Source organism: Amblyomma maculatum, unplaced genomic scaffold (assembly GCF_055883805.1).
Source record: "Amblyomma maculatum isolate TAMU_Amacu unplaced genomic scaffold, ASM5588380v1 scaffold_84, whole genome shotgun sequence".
NCBI classification, from domain to species: domain Eukaryota; kingdom Metazoa; phylum Arthropoda; class Arachnida; order Ixodida; family Ixodidae; genus Amblyomma; species Amblyomma maculatum.
In genome coordinates, this window is record NW_028146809.1 from 93,384 (window position 1) to 118,620 (window position 25,237).

Here is a 25,237-nt window from a genome sequence, read left to right on the forward strand (position 1 = left end):
CACCTTGTTCTTGGTGCATGGCAGCATTAGTTGCTTATGCACCATAAAAATCAATACAATGCTGTAAGGTATACCTTGATTAGCTATGTTATATGAGACAAGCTTTCGGTCTGGTGTGGTCCTTATTCACGTGACAGCGCTGTCATGAGGGTCTATGTCCCAGCGATCGGAAAGTGACCTATTCCAATAATTCTACAAACTGAAGACGATTCTACAGATTTCTAAAGACTGGAGTGCTCAACTGTTTTATCAACGTCCGCCTGCTTTGACAGCCTGGAGTGAAACTGTTGAAGAGAATACATTTTTTAACATTTAACGCGTTTCTGAAGGCGTTGCTTTCAATTACGGGGCCCACAAAAAGCAGCTGAATGTCAAACGCCGCCTAGGTAGGCTTTCTAGCAAGACAGCGGTGTAGCGTGGAAAATCGCTCCGCCGGTCCATCGCTGGCGCAGCTGACTTGACAGGCGAACTGTTCAAACTTACAGCTACTGACCACACCTGAAACACTGAATTGCGCATGATCAAGGCAGAATTTCTCTAGCACTGGTAGCTATCGATTTCACGCCCAATATTGTGAAAATCTGTCCTCTCTTCGATCATTGATACGTCCACGGTTGAACATTTATGCGCCTCGGGGTAGGCCAGCCGTTGGAATATGGATGCGTGGTTGTAGCAACGATCACTTGCGTGGCGCACTCTGCAAAATTCCAAGAGTCAGCTTCTGCAACGAAATGTGCAGCGCACATTTTCTAACGCGTACCCAAGTCCGCCGATGCATGCATATCGATCCCGATCGTTTCAAAGCTGCGCGGCCGTTCAGTCGGGTCATGCTAACCTCGAGCATGCGGGGGTTTAAACTACATGTACGCAAAATTCAACGACAAGAAAAAGATGCAGGCTAAGCACAAAGAACATTGCTGTTCACATGGAAATCGGGTCATTCGCGCTTCCGTCTTTCCGGTTGTGCACTCTTGCGGTGCGGTGCAGTAGGTCTTCGCCTCGACGAGTCGATGTGCAGCTCGCCGCAGTAGCAGCGCAGGCCTCTAGTAGATTCGGCATGTCTTCTGCCACGACTCTGAGGTAGAATTTAAACGAAGAATTTAGCTAGAAACATCCTGTTTCCTCGGTCTGCATGTGAGGAACAAGCATAATGCCATTTCACATACATACTTTGGACTGCTGAATGTTCTGCACGGCGAGGTGCGTGTGTGTTGTGCCAGCGCTAGATCTTCGGAGGTCGATGCACGACCTAAGACAGCGTAAATGCTAGGAATAGCTCGCTCGCATTACGGGCAGATCGAGGTGATAGTTTAGTGCGAAGCGAAAGCTGCTCGTGAATGTGCGTATCTCGATGCCAGCTGGTGGAGCTGGTGCAGTACGTAGCATCGCCTGCAGCTATGTGCGTGACAGCGATGCTTGCCGTACACAACCCTAAGTGAAGACCGTATTCTATGTTAGAACGGATGCACTCTTCGTAGCACCTCATCGAGAGTCCGGCTAGCTGATATCATAGAGGATAAGATCATTCACGCGTAGCAAGCGGAATGTGGCCGCGTTCGACGTGCATATAGCCATGAGCCTGTATATCGACGTCCGCCGTATCTTTACAAGAATCGAATGGATACGTCGGACGTACCTTTAGACACGCAGCGTCAGAACAAAATGTTATGCTCTGATTCATTGAGCGTATTTCGACACGCATTTCGCGTTTGAAATCAATGGCTTTCATGACTTCAGCAGTGGCAGTCGACATCGTCAACAAAAATCACACGGCAACCAGTCGGCAGTGGCAGGCAGTGGAAAATTTGGTCGAGTATAGGTAAATACAATGCTGGTGCACTCACCTATGAAGCACAAATAAATAGCATGGGAAGCAGTTAGTTGTCTGCACAACGTGCCATCGCCGACTGGACGGCAGATCCGAAGAGGGGATGCTTATGTAGCCTGGGCAGCACGTGACGTCACTACGGCCCTCGTGGCTGGCGGCTCTCGTAGGCGTTGTAGATACGTTGCTCTTCCGCACGTGTCTTCTGGCGCAATTTCCTGGTACGGTTGTAGAAGCCCTATGAAGCACAAATAAATAGCATGGGAAGCAGTTAGTTGTCTGCACAACATGCCACCGCCGACTGGACGGCAGATCCGAAGAGGGGATGCTTATGTAGCCTGGGCAGCACGTGACGTCACTACGGCCCTCGTGGCTGGCGGCTCTCGTAGGCGTTGTAGATACGTTGCTCTTCCGCACGTGTCTTCTGGCGCAATTTTCTGGTACGGTTGTAGAAGCCCTATGAAGCACAAATAAATAGCATGGGAAGCAGTTGTCTGCACAACGTGCCACCGCCGACTGGTGGCACGTGAAGGCCAAAAAAACTTAAAAAAAAAGTAAAATTATGTTGCCACCGCTCCGTGGGTGGCCTTCCGGCTGCTGGTCGTGACCTCCAGGTCACGCCTGGCGGCGACTTCCGCTGCCCAGGTCGTAAGCCACTGTTGAATATGCGGCTCCGAGCTGTCCAAAGCAGCCTCCCCCAGCTGCGGGCTGTTTATTTGCCAGGAGACGGGGGGGGGGGGGGGGGGGAGTGCGCCGGACAAGAGTAAAGAATGTGAGCATAGTCTGCTCGGGGAGAGCTGCAAAGCGTGCATTAGGGCGAGATGGCACCGGGGTGAATAAGGGCAAGGCGTGCAGGGGAGAGTAAAGTGTGGGCCTGTAAATGGCGCCACGTATTCTGTTCGATTTTAGATAGGGACTTGTGAGGGGGAGGGAGGGATAATCGGGAGTTGCGGTAGTAGAGGGTGATGTCATGGAAGGTGAGGAGGGAGTCACGCGTGTCCATCCCAGGGTGGAGGGGGCCAGCTCGGTCGGTCATCTCGTGAGTGACAGAATTTGCCGCCTCATTTCCAGGGTGCCCCACGTGAGCCGGAATCCAGAAGATATTGGATAGGTCGGGAAGGGGGGGGGAGGAGTGCTCAAGGATATTGAGCACAGAGGAAGAGATTCTGCCCTTTGCAAAGTTGCGGACTGCGGTCTTAGAGTCGCTAAATATTAAAAGGGCCGGTGTGCTGCCAATGGCGGGGGCGATGGCTGCTTTCTCTGCGGCAGTGGAATTGAGAGCAGGGAGAGTGGCAACGGAGAGGAGTTTTTTTATTAGGAACAGTGGCCAGGGCATAGGCGGGATGCGAGAGGTAGGGTGCCGCATCAACATACACGGCGTCAGACCGTGTACCGTACTGGCACCAGAGGGTGGAGGCGCGGGCAGATCGGCGAGCGGCATAACGCTCAGGGTGCATGTTCTTGGGAAGGGGCTTGACAGTGAGCATGGAGAAAAGGGAGCTGGGCAAGGGATGGGTGACACAGACAGGGGAGACAGGGGCCAAGCGAAGGGAAGTAAGAAGGGCTCTGCCAGTGGTGGTGCGATATATACGATCAATTTGTGCCACGCGATGGGCCTCCACATGTTCTGAAAGAGTATTGTGGACGCCCATCGCCAGTAAACGAGAAGTGGGGGTGGAAGTCTGAAGCCCGCGAGAGGTGACTTATAGGTTTGGCGGATGAGACAGTTTACCTTGTCTTTCTCGGCACGAGAGAAAAAGAGGTAGGAGAGGGAGTTGACAAGGCGGCTTAGCAAAACGGCCTGAACAAGACGACGGAGGTCGTGCTCGCGCATGCCGTAGTGTCGGTCAGCGACCCGCCGGATCAGCCGTACCGTCTGCTGGACGATGGTAGTAAGACGGGAAAGGACAGTAGTGTGTTTGCCATTGGATTGGAGAAAGAGACCGAGAATACGGATGCAAGAGACAGAAGACATTGGATGTCCATCAATGGTGACGTTAAGGTTAGGAGATGAGATTGGAACTATGCCTCGAGCCAGGAGGAGCAGGAGCTCCGACTTGGACGGGGAACAAGCTAGCCCGACCGTGCGAGCATAATCGGCGACCGTTTTTGCGCCCGCCTGGAGAGCGGTTTCCATCTCTCCAAGATTGCTGGTAGTCACCCAGTTGGTGATCTCATCAGCGTAGAAAACGTGGGAGAGGTTAGGAATGGTAGCTAGAGCACGTACCATAGAGAAAAGAGCGATGTTGAAGAGAAGGGGAGAGAGAACAAAACCCTGGGGTGTACCTCGATTTCCAAGAGGGAAAGCGGGAGAGGAGAGGGTGCCGAATGAGATCTCAACCGTGCGATGGGAAAGAAAAGCCTTGATGTAACCACGGATCCGGGAAACAACGTTAAGGGTAGAGAGGGCATCTAGGATGGCGGTATGGAAGACATTTTCAAATGCTTTCGTCGGGTCCAGTGCCATGATCGCGCGAGTGCGCTTGGTGTGAAGAGGGTGAAGGACCTCTTCGGAGAGCTGGAGCATGACATCCTGGGTAGAGAGGGATGGTCAAAAGCCGAACATCGAATCGGGGAAAAGATGGTTGTCCTCGAGGAAGCTCTGCAAGTGGTCTAGAACGACATGCTCAAAGAGCTTACCGAGACAAGAGGTGAGCGAAATAAAACTGAGATTTTGAATGTCTATGGGTTTGCCGGGCTTGGGGATGAAGGTTACCTTAGCGTGGGTCCACTCAGAAGGCAGAGTGCCTTCGTGCCAATGTTTGTTAAAGAGGTCCGTAATGGCCTCTAGGGATGATGTGTCCAGGTTACGGAGGGCGTCGTTAGAAATGTGGTCTACTCCTGGTGCGGAAGTGGTGCGGAGCTTATGTAGCGCCATACAAACCTCCCCGAAGTGATATCTGCGTCAAGCGCAGAACTTAGGGTGCCAATGTAGGAAGGGAGGGGGGATGGAGGGGAAGTGCAGAGATAGCGATCTCGGAGTGCAAGAAGGAAATCGGAATAGGATAGCGGTGAGGATTGTAGGATGCGCGTCACATCCCTGCGTTGCGTGGCCTTGGTATGCGACGGATCAAGGAGGACACGTAGGAGCGTCCCCGTATCCCCCAGATCGAGGTTACCAGCCATGCGGTCGCAGGTCTGGCCCCACTGCTGCCTGGTGAGATATGCGCAGTGCTCCTCAATTTCCATACCCCGTTGGGCAAAGGGGAGGCGTAGTGAGCGGTCCTGTTTTTGTGAAAGCCAGCGGCGGTGCAGGGAATGATGCGCCTAACATGGGTCAAGGAGGCAGCTGTCAGCAGTGGAGGAGTGAGGAGGGGGGGACGGTAGAGGTGGCGGATGAAACATCTTTGAGCAAGGTGGCAGCCCATTGAGAAAGGTCTGAGATGGCGGTAGGGGCATGTTGCCGTGAGTGGCGGAACCGATCCCAGTCGACTACCTGGCTCAGACGCTGGCGAGAGGATAGGGTAGGAAGAGATAGATGGACAGAATATCGTGGTCGCTGCCGAGAAAGACCCAGATGTTCGTCCGCGCTGCGTTCGAGACGTTCTTGCAGATAGAAAGGTCCGGATTAGGGTTGCGTTGGATGCTGGAGCCGATGCAGGTTGGGTCAGAAAAATCATTAAAGACGGATAACTGTTCGTTCTGGACGAATGTCCACAGCGCGAGACCTTTCCTACAGTTCCTGGGATAACGCCAGCTGACGTGATGTGCATTGAAATCCCCAATAATGAGGAACGCGTTGCGATGTGCGCGAGAAAGGGCTTTGCGTAGAAGGAGGAGGAGAGGAGCTGAAGGTGTGCGAGAAGGGTTGTAGACATTAAGAACAGAGACTGGAATCCTGTCGCCGCCGGGGGAGGATTTCTAGGAAAAGATGCGTGCACTCTGGAACGTCGAGAGGATGCTCTATCGCCGTGTAGTTGCGGTGAACCAGAGTGGCAATGTTCGGGGGGATGCGGAAGGAGGGTGGAAAGCAGAGAAGTGGCGCAGCTTAACTGGGGAGAAAGTTTTTTGGAGGGCGATTAAAGCGGGGTGGTCGGAAGGAGGGATGCTCTGTAGGTGGAGTGGCAGCGCGTTCCGCTTTCCGCGGAAACCACGCCAGTTCCACTGCCAGAAATTAGGGCGTGAGGGGTGTCTGGCCATCACGAGGCCTGGGTGCCCCTGCTGGTGCAGGGGGATTGCGAGATGATGAGGAGGGGAGGAGGGATGACACCATTAGGGTCGTCTGGGCAAGTTCGGCTTCGTGGGCACTTTAGCGGGCCTCATTTCTGGCTATGCGTTCGTTAATTTGTTCCATCCATTTCTGCGTGTCGGTACGCAGGGCAGAAATTGCGGCCGTGAGGCGTTGCTCATGGGCATCAAGAAACGATGTTGTGTGGCGGATGACGACCTCCACCTCCGGGGTGGATGGGGGCTCGTTGGTGGATCGCCTCTTTTGTGGAGGGCTGCGGGAAGGGGAGATGACGCGGGAGGCGGGAGGAAGCATTGGAGGAGATGGACATGGGGGCGGGAAGGGGCGGCGGCGGCTTTTGAGGGACAGGTGGTGGGGGTATTGTGGGGGAGGGGTGGGGAGTTGGGGGTGCCCTAACAATGCCTGCAGCTGTTGTTTTAGCAGGGCAATATCCCTGTTTTGAGCAGCGACTTGAGCTTTAGACTCTTCTTTTTCGGGGTAGGGGGTGGGAGGCTGCAAAGGCCGGCTCACCTGGGAAGAAGTCGATGGGATGTCTTGGCTCGGCAGTGGCGGAAAAGAGACGGAGCGCCTGCGGGGGCTGCGTTCTTGGACCGCAGCCCGTTCTTGGGAGTTTGACCGCTGACAGCGTCTAGATGGACGGAAGTCTTCGGGGAGGGTTTTGACTGCATTGGTGTGGATGATGTTGACTTATGGCTGGAGTTGGTTGGAGAGGGACCGGTCCCCGCGTAGCGAAGTCCACGCTGGCGGGATTCCGTGACATGTGTGCCTTAGCACAAGAGGCTCCCGAATCTCGTGCACGGCTCCGCAGCGAGTGCAGCGTCCGGATCTGGGCTGGGTGCATACATCGGAGCGATGACCGTAGCTGCAAAAATTGATGCAGGCGTCGGCCTTGTGGCGGAAAGGGTGTCTGATAAAGAGGCCGCAGTTAAATACCACCATGCGGGGTAGTTCTTTTGTGCCGACGAAGGTGATCAGGATGGACCGCGTACGTCCCATCTGTCTTGCATCGGCAATGGCGTAGGTGTTGCTGGGGTTCAAATCTTGAATGTCTGCTATGATCTCCTCTTGGTTGTGCTTGTCCACAGCGTTGTAGGTTACGTCGCGGAGGCGTTGTCAGGAGCGGCAACATAAGCGCACAGGGGGTACGAATTGGTTGCGAGACGCAACTCAGGGGTTCGGAAATATAGCCGGGTGCGTGGGTCTGAGGGCGAACTGACAGTGAATGAGTTGCATGGCTTTATACGTACGCGATCATTGGCACGGGCGGTGGCATAGTCAACTTTGGCGGTGGCACAAAGTGAGGTCAGGAGGGCCCCTTTGGTAGTGGTGCGGAGGTCGAGGCTGCCGCTGAGGCGGAACACAATCTTGCAGTCTTCTTGTGGAAGTCGAGGTAGGGGGACGTGGTGACGTAATCTGGGAGTCTTTAGTGATGGTGGGGGCGCTATGGCGGACTTGAGGGGGTCGCTATGAGGAGTAGCGGCTCCTCTAGGAAAGGCCGAGTGCTGGGCCTTAACAATTCGGGTCCAGCGGGGGTCGTCGTCAAATTCTTCTGGAGTGATGGACGTACCATCAGGTAGGTAGGTAGCAACTTTAATGATTCAAAAAAGAACCAAGTGAGGGGGGGGGGGGTAAAGGGAAGTGAGGAAGCAGGACGACGATGTGCCCTCAGGCCGCTCTGGATGATGGCCGGGCACTTTTGAGCTTCGGCGACCCCTCGGGCCCAGCTCACTGTCAGAAGCTGTACCTCCGGCAGCGAGCTGCGCAGAGCAGCCTCCCATCGCTTCTGATGTTTTGGCCCTTGCCACGGGGGCTTGGGTTTGTTCGGGCAGTTCAGGAAGACGTGAGTAAAGTCGGCTCTGGTGCTAGGACTCCGGGGATGCTTGGACTCCGGGGAACATTCAAGTTCGCAATGTCGGGCGGATGCGTTGACAGTGTCAGCTGCGGTCTGCAGACAGTCGTGTGTTTCTCCTAAGGATCCCATGGTCTCCCAAATCGTGATGTCATCAGCGTAGATAGCATGCCTGGCTCCTTCAATTTCTTCGAGTTCCTTTGATAGCTGATCAGAACAATGTTAAAGAGCATAGGGTATATCACTGAGCCTTGTGGTGTTCCCTTTTTGGGGGTGTGGAAGGTGTCTGTCCTGATGCTTCCTATTCCAATAAACATTTCTTACACCTCTGGGATGTTAGACGGGGGTCGATGAGGCGATGTAAAAGGCAGAAGCACAATAGAAAGCTCACGCATAAGATCACCGAGGTCACAAAACAAGCCGACGAATATGCGATGGAGCTCTCAAAACGGGACTGAGACCAGAGATTGAGAATACGGATGCAAGAGAAAGAACGGACGGGATGTGCGTCGATAGTGATTTTAAGGGTGGGTGCCCCAGTGTGCCGCAACGGTAGCACGCTGGTATTGTCTTTTTGTAAGCCTTTACGGGAGTCAGTTCAGAGTTGTGATGGACGCACCGCGGAACGTTACGTCCCTCGAAAGTTAGCACAGAGTTCCCCAGCTTGTGCACATGGACAACTTCTCCACAACGCCTCTGCACACTATGTTTCAGGGACTTACTGGTTTCCAGGTTGTGCACAGGAATCACTCCGCGACACACATCACCGATGAGCTTGAGGTGTCCATGAAGAGGGAGAGGTCCTTGCTAGTGTTAATCTTGAAGTCCGTAGCAGCTTTTGAACTACCTCGGCGTTCTGCGTCCCCACAGACGATGTTTTTTTCTCAATTGGGAGAAATAGTTACGGCGCTCATGTGCTGCCTACCGGTGTGTTGCGAAATTGCAGCGCCGAGCTCACCTTGCTGAAACGCTGTCTTGAGCACGACCACGTAGTCATCCGGACTCATCCTGACCGTTGGCTTTGGCATCCATGTCTGTGGAGCTCTAGGAGACAGAGCGAATTGTTCAAAGGAGTCTTGGGCTTGGCCTTTCCTCGTGCGTTCTGCCGGCGACGCCAGCGGTTCTCGACAACTTGAAAAATGCGGCTTGTTCCGCCAAAATGGCAGACAAACCGCCTCTGGCTGACTTATAGGAAAAGTCGCAGCCGCGTTGTTCTGGCAATACCATTTTCAAAGGTTGACCGGCGAGCGTCTCAGCGGCCAGCGGCGGGAAGCCGCAGCCGTTAGGCTTAGCTCCTCCGCTACGGGCTGATGCGAAGAGTTGCTGGATATGGTCCAAAATTTAGCGTACCTATATGCAATAGGTGTCTCCAGGATCCTGCTGACTTTACGGATGCAGCCGCACAGGTTTGATAGTAATAAGACTAATATTTCCACGGTTTCAGCCGAAATCGACGGAGCAGGTACGCCATGCATCCAATCTCTACGTGCTGCGCTCTTGAAGCCCTTGGTGGCACAGAGGCGCTACATCTGGGCAGTGAGCTGAGCCTCGGCTATTTCTTCTAATGTGTTATGGACGCCAAGCTGCAGGAGCCGAACTGTACTCGTGGTCTCTATTCACCCAGCGCCATCTTGTAAACTCGTCTGACCAATGCGTTTATCTTTGTCCTGTCAGTACCTGCCAGTTGAGGTAAGCCGCAACGTAGGCGATGTGACTGATCACGAATGACTGGACAAGGCGCACAAGACTGTCTTCACGCACACCTGCCCGTCGTGTAGAGACTCGGTGTATAAGCCAGATGGCGTCCACTGCCTTGGTAGTAAGCTTGTTTATGGTCTCATCATTGCGGCTGCTCTTGTTTCGCATCAGGCCCAGGATCCTGATCATGGGAATTTCGGGGATGTATTGACCCGATGAAGTCACGATTTTGATGTGATCGCACTCCCGAGGGGGAGCGCGTTTCCGTCCTGGTCGTACGGTGGGAGGACGAAATGCTCGGATTTTGTGGGCGAGCACACTAGGCCGGTGCAATCGAGCTGCTGCTCGATGGCGGTAACCGCCACTTGGAGCTGTTGCTCAATGCTGGCATCGGTGCCGCTGGCTGCCCACAGGGTAATGTCTTCGGCGTAGATCGTGTGCCTGATGCCGGTACCCTCTACGGCCCTCACTACCCCGATCATGGCGAGGTTGAGGAGCGACGGATAGATGACCGAACCCTGCGGCATACCCATGCTGCCGAGCTTGCGTACAGGGGAATTTAATGTCTACGGCGTGCAGTTTCATCGTGCGGTTGGTCAAAAGTCTGGGATGTAATTGTAGCTCGTTACCTCCATGCTGAATCTTGATACTTTGCTGAGTGTTTGACTTTGTCGAATGCACTTTGTAAATCGAGCCCCAGAATTAATTTGCTGTCTTGTGTCTTGTTCTGGTTGATTTCATCGTATCCGCTTATAGGCCATTTTATCATGCGCGTTGCCATTTTGTGTATGTGGTGTCATCTAGCGGCCAAGTTTAGAACAACCGTCATGCTGGTATGTGCGATCCCATCCGCAGAAAGGCGACAAGTAGCGCACAACGGCATTTCGGAGCGTTCATATGCAAATGTTTGCTTTCTGAAAGTACCTGGCTGAAAGAAAAAAGCTTTTCAGCAACAGCCATGCCATTCATGAAAAATGACCAAACTTTCTGCTCACCATCGGGTCAGCCGGAGGCTACAAGCATGATTGCAATTAGTGTGTAACTTTTATGTGACACAGAGAAGCGGTGGCGCATCACTGGATGCGAGGGCGGTGAATCAGGCAAGGCAGGGCAGCTTTCGATTTACTTTTTTATACTTCAATGATTTCTGTATATGGGCTACCGTTAACAATTTGAGCAATGAAAACAAGAATATGTAGCCGTTTCATATGATGTTTAGGAGCAAAGCTAATCGCGCTACATTTGTTGGGTGAGCCAATCATTCATATACTGTTTACTGCATGAGCGGCTACTGCGGGAGTCCTCACACCTTCACTGGAGTTCTATTCATGAGGATCTATTACCCATTTCGGATCCATTTACTCTTCCTTTGTACTTTTGTTGGGTGACAAAATCGGGGCGTTTAAGCGTCCGCTACCAGGCAATCGGATTTCAGCACTGCATGCATGACTCACGCACAGGTTTGCTAGTATGTGCGGGGATTAGCGATGATTGTTGTCGACGGTGGGCGCTGCTATCCTGCAATTTCTTTGACTGGACGCTAGCTGCGTTTGTCTGATCTTGCCATCATGCTGACATCCAGATGAAAGAGAAAATGGACAACTGATCAGCGAAAGTTGCTTTAATCAACAATTATATAGACCATTTGTCGTCGCAAGATTTTCTTACTTCAAGAAATCGCTGCTTTTTCCATGACCATATTCCTATTGTTTATCGGCGGAAAATGCTTACGAGATGCGTATTTAAAAAATGTGTAGCGCTGTTTAAATAAATAATAAGTTCACAACCAATTTATTAGGAATCGTTGTCTTCAAGTGGGGCATCTTCTTTCATACTTTCATATACCTCAGGTGACTGCATCGAAATAGTTTTTCTCTCCCAGCCGGCATCTCGTAAATATTTGCCGCAGGGATTATCATCCGCTTGTTGCCGAAAGGCTGCCGTTGTTGTTTTGGTATTCAGTTTTTCATGTCCATTCTCTACAAACACAATGTTCGGAACTCTCACGAAAGGCTGCTAAGGCAGAACACTTTCTGTTGGGGCTTGAAAAAGTGGCTGCTTGTCTTCGCCCAATTGAAAGAGGTGCAACTGGAACGGTGCAGAGCGATACACGCGCATACCACCGCTGTTAATCTTTTATCTTCCGTTAATGATCTCGCTTTGATTGTTATTTTTATTAATTTGAACAACAGAGTAGAGAAAAAGATTTTTCTAGCCGCGAAATCTCTTAGCATCTAAACTGCCGCCGGCGGAAATCAAACCATCAGAGAAAGAAGGAAAGAAAGGGGTGAAAAGAAAGAAAACAGGGTTGGGGTATGTAAAAAATTAGCTGTGGCTTAGCTCTGGTTAAGCCTGAGTGATTACGAAAACAATATCTCCCTGGCTGCGCTTGGCTCTGCTGGTGGTTTAGCATGGCTTCGCCTTTTGTGCAACTAAATGATTTACTCTGGACACAACATGGTTTCTACTGTTTGTTTATTCCAACGAACACGCTTTGGTGGTCCGTAAAGTAGTGACTCTTGGTCTGAACACTGGCTCGCGCACTGAACTTGTAGAACGCCGCCGGGCTCGGCATTCTCCGGCATAGGCGCGTTGCTTAGCCAACCGCTCTTACCTTTCTTCATCTGTCTCCTCGGCACGGCGCCGGCGTTTGCGCGAAGCACGTCACTCCAGCGACGCCTTGTACAACTCCTCAGACATGACTAAGCGGAGCGCGCCTGCGGCGCCCCGTTTATCCTCTCCTAGCGAGCGCCCTCACGCAGCGGGCCGAGGGAGCCGTCACGTGATAGCCGCCGCGCCGAGCCAGAGCCACCTAGATGGCGCTGGCCGAGCGAAGGAACGACTACGGCCAAGAGACGAGTTGGGGCCCCTGCTATCCTCTGGTCGTGATGTCACGCTGTCACGTGGTAGCCGGAGCGAAGGAACGACCTCCACCGACGGCAGGAAAGTGCTAGCAGTATTGCTTTCGCAATAAAAGCGTAAAAAATATAAAAGAACGGCTGTAAAGATAGCAGTCGCTCGCATCAGCTAATCGGCTTAGGCTGGGCCCCATGGAAGTGCCCACTCTTTACCCAATCCCTTTCTCTATGTCCCAACCCCGTAGCGCTAGGAACAGCCAACGCCTCCCATCCGGAACAGGTCATGCTCGACTGGCTCTCACACATTTGGAAACCCACACCTTCCCTGGCACGATATTCGCATTCTGGTCGCACTTATCGAAAGGGAGGGGATGAAGGGTGGCTGATCCTGGCCCTACGGGGCTGGGACTGGTAAGCCACTGCCGCTTGCGGCGGGGGCTAGCCTGCCATCGAATTTTTATCTTTTGTAGGCCGTCATTGCACCCGCTACCGTTTTGGTGGTGGACGACGGCTGTTGCGGTGCGCATCTTTCTCTCCTTCTTCTTTTTATTTCTTCTCTATTTCCCCTTCTGTCCTCACGAGGCAGCGGAGGTGGCTCAGCAGGCCCGTGCATTTTCGTTTCCTTCTTCCTTCAGTCGCAACAACACCACCTATCGAAATAAGGCGTGTTCCTTCATCTGGAGATACTGCGCATTTCCTTTCCTGAGAATCAATTCGTATAATTATATTCAGCTTGAGTACGCATGCCTAATCTGGCGTCCACATCAGACTTACCTCATCAAGTCTTTAGAATCAGGGCAGAACCGCGAAGAAAACAGGACGAGCGCTAAACATCAACTCTGAAGTTGTTTGATGTTTGGCACTCGTCTTGTCTTCTGTCTGTGCCCCAGATACATGTGCTAGTCTGTTAGAATAGTTTAAATCATAAGGGGGCCTTTGAAAACATGTCGCATGATGCCATCTTAGCCTAGGTCTCATTGTGCGCGCACTTATGGTTATGTGAGAACCTTTTCGTAGCAAACTGTATAATTATTACTGTATATAAATAGAAATGAATACGTCTGCCTGCCGGGCTATGCCTGTTTCTTGAACTGTTCAACCAAGGCTACCAGGTGGGAACCATAGAGGCTCTGTGGCCGCTTTAAGCTAGCATCTGACCTCAGAGTCGGCTTTGGAAAACATAGTTTATCGAGACTGGCCAGTCTCTGTAGGTGGAATGCGAAGAATACAAAAATATTTGATCACTAGTAGGGACAACAAAAAGGTAATAATTAAAAGAACAGTGATATTGAGCTTATGCAAACCATTAACGCGACAAGGAGTGCGAACACAAAAGCAATTTCAACAAATTAGGCAGATAAAGCGCACAATTTATGACAGGCAGCAACAAAAAATATGCGACAAGAAACGTCATAGGGATAGTCAAATGTAATGAAAGATGATCGTCGACGGGGCGCTGGCTGGAATGCGTTCGACTGAATGTGATGAGCGCCACGCACTCGGCGTCTTACTTCGGCCCTTTGCGCGCCGCAGGCACCCCCCTTGCGGGTGCAGTAAAGCGGCGGATGCCTTTTTACAATTTCCGGTGCTGCTCTGCATGGCACCTGCGCTTTGAGAAGAAGCCTGGGCTACCTTGGGCACTTCGGCGCCGGGCGTGTCCGGACAAGCCAGCCAGACAACCTGGCGCTCCAGCGACCGAAGGCGCCGTGGAGGTGCGCCCCCCTCTCCTGCTTTGCGTCGCGTCAGCCCGTGATGGCCGACCATGGCGCTCGCCCATTGGGCCTCTTGGCCCGTGGCCAACGTCTGCGTCCGGATTGGATAGTTTGAATGGTACCGGCTTTCGGGCCTATAAAAGAAGACGCTCTGTCGGTGGTCGAGTCTGAATTGTAGATCGTGTTCCGTGTGTTGTGCTCCTCGGCCGGACAGGATGTGGCGGCTTCCCCCTTGCCGGCGCTGTGTTCGTACAGTCGCGTTAATCAGTTGTTTAGGCCCCCGTGCCGATGGTATTTTTTTAACCATATATGTAATTTAGAAGTATAAATACATTTTTTTTATTTTGTTCACGTCGTCTCGCGACAAGGTGGTCTAAGTGGCACCGGCTCCTGACATCTAAGAAATGGTTGGCAGCGCTTGAGATGGACTTGGTGACATCGTCTACATGTGCGGGTAAGCGCTTTGCCTTTGCTCGGTGATTCACTAGGCTTTAAACTCTGGGTTAATAGTTTGAACTGCTGGGAATCTGGGGTCTGCAGCACAGTGATAGTTTGCACAGAACCTTTAGTGAGTGGACAAAGGCATCTTGTGGACAGCGATCATGGACCTAAAGAAGATAGTCAAGGAGCAGTTGCTGCTGTTGTGCGAGGAGTTAGGTGTGGAAGCGGATAAAAAAAAAATGAGTAAACAGGAAATCATCACAGCAATCGGAAGTAGCGGTGCGGATGGAGAGGGAATCGAAATTGCGTGGGAAGTTGTTCAAAGAGAGCAAGCGCAAGAACGTAAAATAGTAGAGGACAAGAAAAAAGATGCAGAAAAAACGAGAGTTGAGAATGATGGGAGCTCCAAGTTGAAAGCCAACGTCTGGCAGCCCAATACGGGGGAACAGGCACCGCGGACGGTTTAAACAAGGTGGAGTCTCACCGGACAGACACTAGAGAGGCAACGAAGCAGGGCACTGAGGATTATGCGGAGTTTGCGTACATATTGAAAAACAACCTAATTGAGTGGCTTAAAGGGGCACAAGTGTACGAAAGAAGAGACAAGGTGGTCGAGTGCTTGGAACAATTTCTCCGCAGCATCCTTACGACGGTAAAACTGTGTGTGCTGGATAAGGAAAAGGTAGAGTCTATCGAGCGAGCGGCTCAGCTGGCAGGAGAGTTCGCGATGCGAAGAAAGGTGCAGATGGAGGAAGGACAGTAAAAAAAAAAAAAAGGAAATGCTTCCCGAAAGCATTTTCTTCTCAAAAAGGCCGCAAACGCGGTGCAGGGCGTCACGCTGAAAAAAAGTCCCTGAAAAGGCCCCGGAGAGAGGCAGCGGTCATTCGAAGAACGAGGGGGCGGAAAAGGCGCGAAAAAGGGAGTTGCAAACGAGGCAGCCTTTGAGTTGTTACAACTGCCAAGAACCAGGGCACATCGCTGCAAGGTGTACAAAACCGCGGGTTGTTTACTCGTACGTAAATATCAGCAATGAAAACCTGGAACTTCTTTGCCCCTACCTTCCTGAGCTAAAGTTTTACGGCAAACGTTGTAAAGTGTTCAGGGATAGTGCTGCTACGATGGATGTAGTGCACCCATCCTATGTTGCTGCGGAGGACTTAACGGGAGAAGTAATCTGGAATAAACAGACGCTTGAGGAGCACAGTGTTTGTTTGCCCATAGCGAGGGTCAAGATTTCGGGCCCGTTCTGTGAACTGCTGACGGAAGCAGCAGTCTCAGTAATGGTTACACTGGAATATCAAATCGGTCTGATAGACTTGCGTGAGCGAGGACAGAAGTTTGGAGAAGGAGTTCATGCACTAACGCGCGCGAAAACCCGCCAGCTCGCCGCTCAGTTAACACAGGACCTGCCGCAGGGCGAAGCGGGAAGTGAGCGCTCACTTTCAGAAGTAGCTGAGGAGGAAATCCGTGACGCAGGTGTTTTGGCTGAACCGTTGGTCGAAGTTGCTCCCAGATCCGACGACATAAATGAGACTGCGGCACAAGAGGAGTTCGCGGAAAGGTCGGTATTGTCTCCTACTTCGCGTGGCTTTGATCGGCTTTTGCAGGTAGGCTTTTGAAAGGGAGGTCTTTCAACAGAGAATACAGTCGAGCGAGGAACCACCCTTGGTAATTGCATTACAAGAGACCAACGCCAGGCATGTGGGCCTCAAGGGATACAAATGTTTCGCAGCTCGCTGGGATACTCGGCTCGGGCGGCTACTCTGGTTGAGCACAATACGATGGTTACTCAACACGAGGTTGATGGGGACATTGAAGGAGTCTTGATTGAAGCACATTAAGGAAATAATAAGAAAGAGAATCTCTTTGTGCTCAATATACAGCCCACCGAGACGAATCAATGCGAAATTCTCGCTCTTATTCAAAAAAGCACTAAAGGTTACCGGCTGCGAACCACTTCTAATCTGCGGAGACTTCAATGCTAAACTCCAGGAATGGGTATATGATACACAATGCTGGAAGGGGAAGATCCTGCTTGAATCCATATTATCCAATGGGCTGTCTCTAATAACGGATGCGGCGACATCCACGCGCATGGGTAACAGTGTCTGGTTTTCGCCGCGGACGCTCTTCCATTGACAGCGTCATCGACCTTGTGGCGACAGTAGAACACGAAAAACGTCACCGTCGACTAGTAGCGGCTGCATTTTAGATATAAAGGGAGCTTACGACAACATCCTCCATGAAGCTATTCTTGATGGACTTGGCGACGTGGGAGTTGGTGGCCGGCTTTACTTGTGGATTGTAAGCTATCTCAGCGGCCGCTCTGTTTACATGACTACGCCTGAAGGATATACTACCCGCTTTCAGGTCGCTCGTGGAGTTCCACAGGGAGGAGTTCTCAGCCCAACTTTATTTAACGGTGCGCTAATTGGCCTGGTGAGTGAACTGCCAACTAACATCCACAAAAGTGCATATGCTGACGACATCTGCATCTGGGCCTCTGGTTCGACGCGCCCATAACTACGTGCGAGACTGCAACGAGCTGTGTCATCAACATCGATGTACTTACGGCGTCAAGGCTTATTTTAACGGCAGAAAAGTGTGCAGTGATCGCGTTTACGGGAAAATGTGTCAGCCGCTACCCGATTACCCTTCATGGAGTCGTAATACCATACGTCTCCAGGCACAGATTCTTGGGAGTAATTATTGACCACCGACTATCTTGGTCGAAACATATTGCTATGGTGAAGAAAAGGCTAATTAATTTTTGCCATGTACTTCGTTACATAGCTGGCATCAAATGGGGTCCAACTGAACGCTCCTTAATACGGCTTTACGAGGCTCTATTTGTTGGCTACATCTGGTACAGTCTCCCAGTACTCTCTAGTATGAGCATTTCCTGCTTGCGGACTTCAGAGAGCGGGCAAGCGCAGGCACTGAAAATATGCCTTGGACTGCCCAGATGCATCTCTAACAAAGGCACAATTGAGGAGGCACACGCTCGCCCAATGTCCATATACTTGTCACACGAACCACTTCGTGTATATTTACGAGCACTTACAAGACACCGTTTTCACCCACTCAGCAAGATTCTGGATGAGAGGCCGGACTGCAGTTTTACAAGTGCACTCCGCTGCCATCAGTCGCAAGTACCGACAGGATATGCACTCCCATATCGTCCCACCCAACCACCATGGACGATGGATAAACCTTTGGTTCACCTTCGTGTTCCCGGAATACTAAAGAAATCAATGGTACCAATTAGTGGACTCAAACAACTTACTCTGGCAGACATCTGGTCAGAATATCCCAATTATATTCACGTATACACCGATGGATCTGTGTCAACACAGGCATCCGCTGCAGCTGTGGTCATACCAGCTCAAAAAACGACTCTGCATTTCCTTTTGGGACATACCTCTACATCAACCGCTGCCGAACTTGTAGCCATTCGGGAATCTATTCGCTATATATGTGGGGAACCACCTCAAAAATGTTGTATATTCACGGACTCGAAGACTGCATTACAAATTTTGGAAAACTTCTTACGCCACATGGCCTATCAGTCCCTGGCACTGAACATTATGGAGCTCATCACATCTGCCCAGCTGCAAGGCCACATGATAATGTTTCAATGGATCCCTGCCCACTGCGGCCTCCATGGGAATGAGCAGGCCGATGTTGAAGCGAAAAGCGCACTCATCAATGGCTTCCAAACAGCTGTGCCTTTTTCAAGAGCGGATACGACGTGTCTTCTAAAGAGTTATATGAATATTGCTACAGCAGCTTACTGGGCTCAACCAGACGCCCGACACATCCGTCTAAGAAGGCTCGATCGAACATTTAAAGTTAAGGTTCCGCATGATATTCCGCGTCATCAGGCATGCTTGATACATAGACTTCGTTTAAACGTGACTTTCACGCGCAAATACTTACATTTAATTGGACTGATGGACTCACCGGAATGTTCAACTTGTGGCATCCCAGAGACTGTGGACCATGTATTATTGGTGTGCCCAGAGTATGCGAACGAAAGAAATGTGCTAGCTGCTTCCTTGAAGCGTTTAGACAAGAGGCCTCTGTCGGAGGAACTGCTGCTGGGCGGTTGGCAGGACAAGGGGAAGGGCGTCCAGGCAGTGCGTGCTCTTTGCCGTTAACTGAGCGCCAGCGGACTTGATTCGCGCTTGTAAAGCAAGCTGCTGTGTCTGTATATATATTTCATATGCCTTCTCCCACATCGTCACCCATCATGACCTTCTTTCTTCTCTTCTTCCCCTTCCCCAGTGCAGAGTAGCAGGCCAGATTTGAATTATTCGGGCCAACATCTCTGCCTTTTCCTTTCAATAAATCCATCTATATATCTAAGACACCACGCCCGATCTTACACTAACTCACAGGTGCGTCCCAGTTGAATGGTGCAACGCGGTGAAAAAACTACGGCAGCGATCATATCGTCATAAAACTTCGGCTCAGATTTATTCTTCGTGATACCGTGTTACAAACCAAAATAATAGATTGGGATACATTTTGCTCCATCAGAGGGGCTGCAGGTAATAAGTCCTGGTCTTCACTGACTCAGTGGCAACAATAATTTAATCGGCATGTAAAGGAGGCCACAGATGAACAGGCGACGAATCTGGGTTCCAGCTCATGAGGGTCTACCAGACAATGAGGCTGCCCATCGCTTCGCTCGAGATGTATACATCCGAGCGGCCATAGCGACCCTGCTACCCGGCGACAAAGACCCCCTCATCACCTACAAGGAGCTCTCTGAGACTCCCAGACTAAACAGAAGGATCTATTTACCACCAGATAGGTCCCTAATACCCTCAGAATGCAGGGCCTGGCGAAATATTCAGGCCCATCGTTTCTTTCCTCATGTTACTCTGCATAATGAGTTGACAGGGGTCTCAGAGGCTTGCAATCTCTGCAACGTACCTCTGAGTCAAAATCACCTAATCTGGCAATGCCCCGATTCTCCGGGAGCTAAAGAAACTGATCCCCTTGATCAAATTACCTTGGAGTCCTGCATCCGCAGCCCAAATGTGGATGAACAAAAGATCGCCCTACGCCTGGCGGAGGAGGCTTACTCCAAGACCTTCTCTGCGGCCACGGCGCAGGAGAGCCGGCAAGGAGAGCCTCCCCATGGCTGAGCCCGTTCCCCCAGGGTCCATGTAGGTGTAAATAAGGTCTTCTCACTCACTCACTCATAAAGAAACTTGTTAGAATAAAATAAAATGATGTGTATTGGCATTGCCCGAAGGAAACAACAAGACCCTACAGATATTCACGAACAGGAAATGTTTTTGTGGCAGACGACAGGCAGACTGCGGGACAATATCTGCTGTTCGGTGCGACCGAGCCAGATGTAGATGTAGCGGTTGTATGCCTTACATTATATTTAGCGCAAATTAAGACAAGTTGCGACTGCATTTGTTTTTCTTGTGTTCGTTTTGGAAGCGACTTACTTGTTCCATGGCATGCCATGGCATGGCATGGCATGGCATTGTATAAACAGGTTTGGGGTGCGACCTGATGCCGGTGAACACCTCCGGCAACGCACTCCCTCACCAGAACAGGAGTTGGCCACCCTGGTGCAGTAACTGGCCGCAACCTCCTATGATAAGCTCCATAAAACCCCGGCCCTCAGTCACCAGCGGCTGCGGAACAACTGACCACGGCGGCGGTCAGACCTGTGACGCAGCAGGGGGTGCTAAGAAAGCCTGGCTCCGCTGGACAGGCCGCCACTGGAAACTGACCCTGGCAACGTTTAATGCTAGAACCCTAGCTAGTGAAGCTAGCTTAGCAGTGCTGTTAGAGGAACTAGAGGGCATGAAATGGGATGTCATAGGGCTTAGTGAGGTTAGGAGGCCGAATGAGGCATATACTGTACTGAAGGATGGACATGTACTGTGTTATCGAGGCTTACCAAAGAGGCGACAACTAGGAGTATGTTTCCTTGTCAATAAGTATGTAGCGGGTAATATAGATGAATTCTATAGTATCAATGAGAGGGTTGCAGGCATCGTAATTAGGCCTAATAAGCGGTATAAACTGAAGGTTGTACAGGCCTATGCACCTACATGTAGTTATGATGACCAGGCAGTTGAAAGCTTCTATGAAGATGTAGAATCGGCAATGCGAAAAGTAAAGACGCAGTATACTGTACTAATGGGCGATTTCAATGCCAAGGTATACAGGCAGGAGACAAGGCAGTAGGTGACTATGGCATTGGTTCTAGGAATAGCCGGGGGGAGTTACTAGTTGAGTTTGCAGAGCGCAATAACTTGCGAATCATAAATACCTTCTTCAGCAAACGGAAGAACCGGAAATGGACATGGAAAAGTCCTAACGGAGAGACTAAAAATGAAATCGACTTCATAATGTGTTCAACCCCCGCCATTATGGAAGATGTAGAGGTAATCGCGAAAGTGCAATGCAGTGACCACAGGATGGTGAGGTCCCGAATTAGACTAAATCTGAAGAAGGAACGCAACAGATTAGTAAGAAAGAAACCCATCAACGAATTAGCGGTGAGGGGGAGGGCAGAAGAGTTCAGGATCTCGCTACAGAATAGGTTTTCAGCTCTAACTGAGGATGGCGACATTACCCTAGAGGCAAAGAACAATAATTTCAGAGATATCATTACTGAGTGCGCGGTAGAAGTAGGAGGTAGGGTAGTTAGAGGGGATTCCAGTAAGCTGTCTAAGGAGACGAAAGATTTGATTAAGAAACGCCAAAGTATAAAAGCTTCCAATCCAACAGACCAGATCGAATTAGCCGAGATATCAAAGCTAATCAATAAGCGCAAAGTGGCCGATATAAGGAAGTATAAGATGGAGAAAATTGAGCAATCTGTAAAGAACGGGGGAAGCCTTAAAGCGGTAAAGAAGAAATTGGGCATAGGCAAAAACCAGATGTATGCGATAAGGGACAAGGCGGGCAACGTCATCACTAATATGGAAAAGATAGTCAAAGTAGCCGAGGAGTTCTATACAGATCTCTACAGTAGCCAAAGTAGTCAGGACCGTAATGAGATTGGCATTAGGAAAAAACAGTCAGACGTTCCACCAGTGACGAAGGACGAGGTCAAGAAAGCACTAGAAACTATGAAAAAGGGGAAATCAGCTGGAGAGGATTAGATAACTACAGATTTGCTGAAGGACGGGGGGGATATCGTGCTAGAAAACCTGGCCACCCTGTACAATAAAAATATTGTTTGCCTCACGAACCATGAAAAATTTAGAGAAGCCTTGGAAACGATGTTCCCTGCTTAGTCGGAAATGTTTAATAAATTGAGAACTACGCCTGTTTTATAGTTTTTACGCTCGTTTATTTTTGTTTTTCTCTGATTTGTGCTCGTGTTGCCATTGATCTACGTATGTAATATTGTTTGTAATTGTTTGTTAGTTCTCTATATCACTTTTTCTCATTTTTTTGTTGTTAACATGTGATGACACTATGAAACGTTTGTACAATGTTATTATGACTTCTCCCCCCCTATGTAATGCCCACTTGGGCCTTTAGGGTAATTAAATGAAATGAAATGAAATGAATACGCAGTGCCTGGTGTCATCGACGGTACCCGAACCATGGAAGAATGCAAACATTATCCTCATTCACAAGAAAGGGGGCTCTAAGGACCTTAAAAATTACAGACCAATCAGCTTACTGTCTGTTACGTATAAGGTGTTTACTAGGGTAATCGCTAGTAGAATCAGGACAACCTTAGACTGCAATCAAGCAGGGTTTCGGAAACGGTACTCTACTATCGATCATATCCATACCATCAATCAGGTGATAGAAAAATGCTCGGAATATAACCAGCCTATGTACATAGCATTCATTGATTACGAAAAAGCATTTGACTCAGTTGAAACCTCGGCGGTGATGCAGGCATTGCAAAATCAGGGGGTAGACGAGCCGTACGTGAAAGTGCTGGAAGATATATAGAGTGGCTTCACAGCAGCCATAGTTCTGCATAAAGAAAGTAACAAAATTCCCATAAAGAAAGGTGTTAGGCAAGGAGACACAATCTCCCCAGTACTATTCACAGCTTGTTTAGAGGAAGTATTCAGAGACTTGGAATGGGAGCAGTTAGGGATAAGGGTAGATGGAGAATACCTCAGTAATCTGCGATTTGCTGATGACATTGCCTTGCTAAGCAACTCGGGGGATGAACTGCAAATAATGATTGATGACCTAGACAGGAAAAGTAGAAAGGTAGGCTTGAAAATCAATATGCAGAAGACTAAGGTAATGATCAACAGCCTCGGGAAGGAACAGCAGTTTACATTAGGTAGCGAAATACTGGAAGTAGTAGGCGATATGTCTACTTAGGACAGGTAGTAACCGCAGATCCGAACCACGAAAAGGAAATAACAAGAAGAATACGATTGGGATGGAGCGCATTTGGCAAGCACTCGCAGATTACGACTAGCAGCTTACCGGTATCGCTAAAGAGGAAAGTATACAAAAGTTGCATCTTGCCTGTACTTACCTATGGGGCTGAAACGTGGAGGCTAACCAAGAGAGTTCTGCTTAAGTTGAGGACAACCCAGAGGGCTATGGAACGAAAAATGGTAGGGGTAACAATAAGAGATAGAAAGCGTGCAGAGTGGGGTCAGAGAAATAACTCAAGTTACCGACATTCTAGTAGAAATTAAGAAGAAGAAATTGACATGGGCAGGACATGTAGTGCAAAGAGAGGATAACCGATGGTCGCTGAGGGTAACAAACTGGATTCCAAGGGAAGGAAAGCGTAGCAGGGGGCGGCAGAAAGTTAGGTGGGCGGATGAGATTAAGAAGTTCACAGGGGTCAAGTGGATGCAGCTAGCACAGAACCGGGTTAAGTGGAGAAATATGGGAGAGGCCTCCGCCCTGCAGTGGGTATAATCAGGCTGATAATAATGATGATGATGATGATGATGATGATGACAGCTAAAGCAAGCAGAATGGTTTACTGCTGCGTACCATTCTGCAAATCTGGGCACGGAAAAACGCCTGGCATAAGCTTGCATGAGTTTCCTATGACTTGTGCGCGGGACCAGTGGATACCGAATATTGCAAGAAAAGTTAAGAACCGTTTTAAATCTCCCAGCACTTTCAACTAGACGACAAAATAACGAGATAGGCAGGTTACAAATTAGAACAGTGGAGAAATATTGAACCCAAACTGTACGCAACGGGTACCACGGGTTTAGTATTGCAGCATGATTAATTATGAGAGCTTGCAAACCATTCAATATAGCCATTCACCCAAGCGGAGCATAGGATATGTCCTGTATCTGTTCTTTGACTGTAATGCTAAATTTATCGCATCAGTCGTTTACGTTTAATTACTGGGCAGCTTGTTCCAATCGTATGCGCCAAATATAAGCATTTTAGAAAACAGTGATAGTAACGTGCACTGGGGAACAAGAACTTTATATTATATCTCCATTTCTCTTTTTATTTCCTTCTGTAAAGCCCAGAAAACCAGCTTTGGCAGCCAACAGACCGGTCGAAAGTGTGCAGTCTGCTCTTCACACCTGATAATTTCAAGACAGGCTTGAAGCGACGGGTACTGAAAAGTGAAGCCGTGCTCTCATTATTTTTATGCCACTCCGGGCATGTGATCCCAACTGGAAGGAAGCAGTGATTGCATGCCATAGATGCGCCGAGAGGAAACCTAGGCGACACCGACGAAAAGTGAGCCATATACGCCACAAAAGTTACTTATTAAACCGGCCAGGTACAGTCACCGCATATGTGATAAATATATATCAAAATTCAATTTTTTATTTTTTTCGCAGGGGACAAACACTGCCTATTCTATTGTCCTCTCAACTACGTCAAAAATCTGAGCCCTTCTGTCTACCCTCTCCAACATCGAGTTATGAGCAAGCATCTAACGGCGTCACATCGAGACCTGGACGGAGGAAACGGTCGGCACAAACAAACCTGACCTCAAAAAAGATGCGCCTGACAGAAGCGGCCACAAAGGCGTTGAAACGAAAAGAACAAAAAATTGGAAGAGAGAACTCTATCTTGAAGTTTCCGAACTGAAGAAAAAGGTATCCAAGGTCAGCGGATGCTCGCAGCTTGCTAATGCCGCAATACTTCAGGTACCATTGCACATAAATAAACGAGGTTCTTCAACCTAAGCCTGAGGATTGGCGCACTAAATACCGTAACAAATTCTTTGTTTTCCAGGAGAAAGTACACGAAAATCACCCTGTTTGGATAAGAAAAATCACCGCTGGTCAGAGGAGACAATCAGGCAAGCCATTCCATATCACCTATGAGATGCTACGGGAATCGGGGCGCTTAACCCTTCCAAGTCGCACCGCGCCGAAAAGGTATATCGGACCACGTAGCGGAGAAGTCCTCATTAATGCGTTTGCACCAGGAAGCTGCGCGTTTGTCCGAACGGGTAAGCTCAGGAGATTTATGCGGTGGCGCTTATTATAACGCATGCACTTTTAGTGTTGCATCTCGCAGCGCGTTTTTCCTATATGCAGGAAAAAATGGGATCCCTTGTGGTCGATGAAATGTCGCTAAGGCAGGGTGCAAGCTACAGAAAGCAAGGAGATGGCGTGCATGGGCTTGTGGAAATGGGGGGCCTCGAGAAAGAAGTAGGACTCCAAAATGAGCTGGCAGCACACCTTCTTGCCTTCGTCT

The 25,237-nt window shown here is 50.0% G+C and overlaps 1 protein-coding gene across 1 annotated transcript; it reads left to right on the plus strand.

The window, feature by feature from the left end:
• The first annotated feature begins 23,529 nt into the window (after positions 1–23,529).
• On the plus strand, positions 23,530–24,521 carry LOC146170670 (THAP domain-containing protein 1-like). Its single transcript, XM_084586856.1, has 3 exons — positions 23,530–23,624; positions 24,044–24,157; positions 24,422–24,521. Exons 1-3 carry the CDS (start codon positions 23,530–23,532, stop codon positions 24,519–24,521), a joined length of 309 nt encoding a protein of 102 aa, XP_084442982.1.
• Positions 24,522–25,237: the final 716 nt, after the last annotated feature.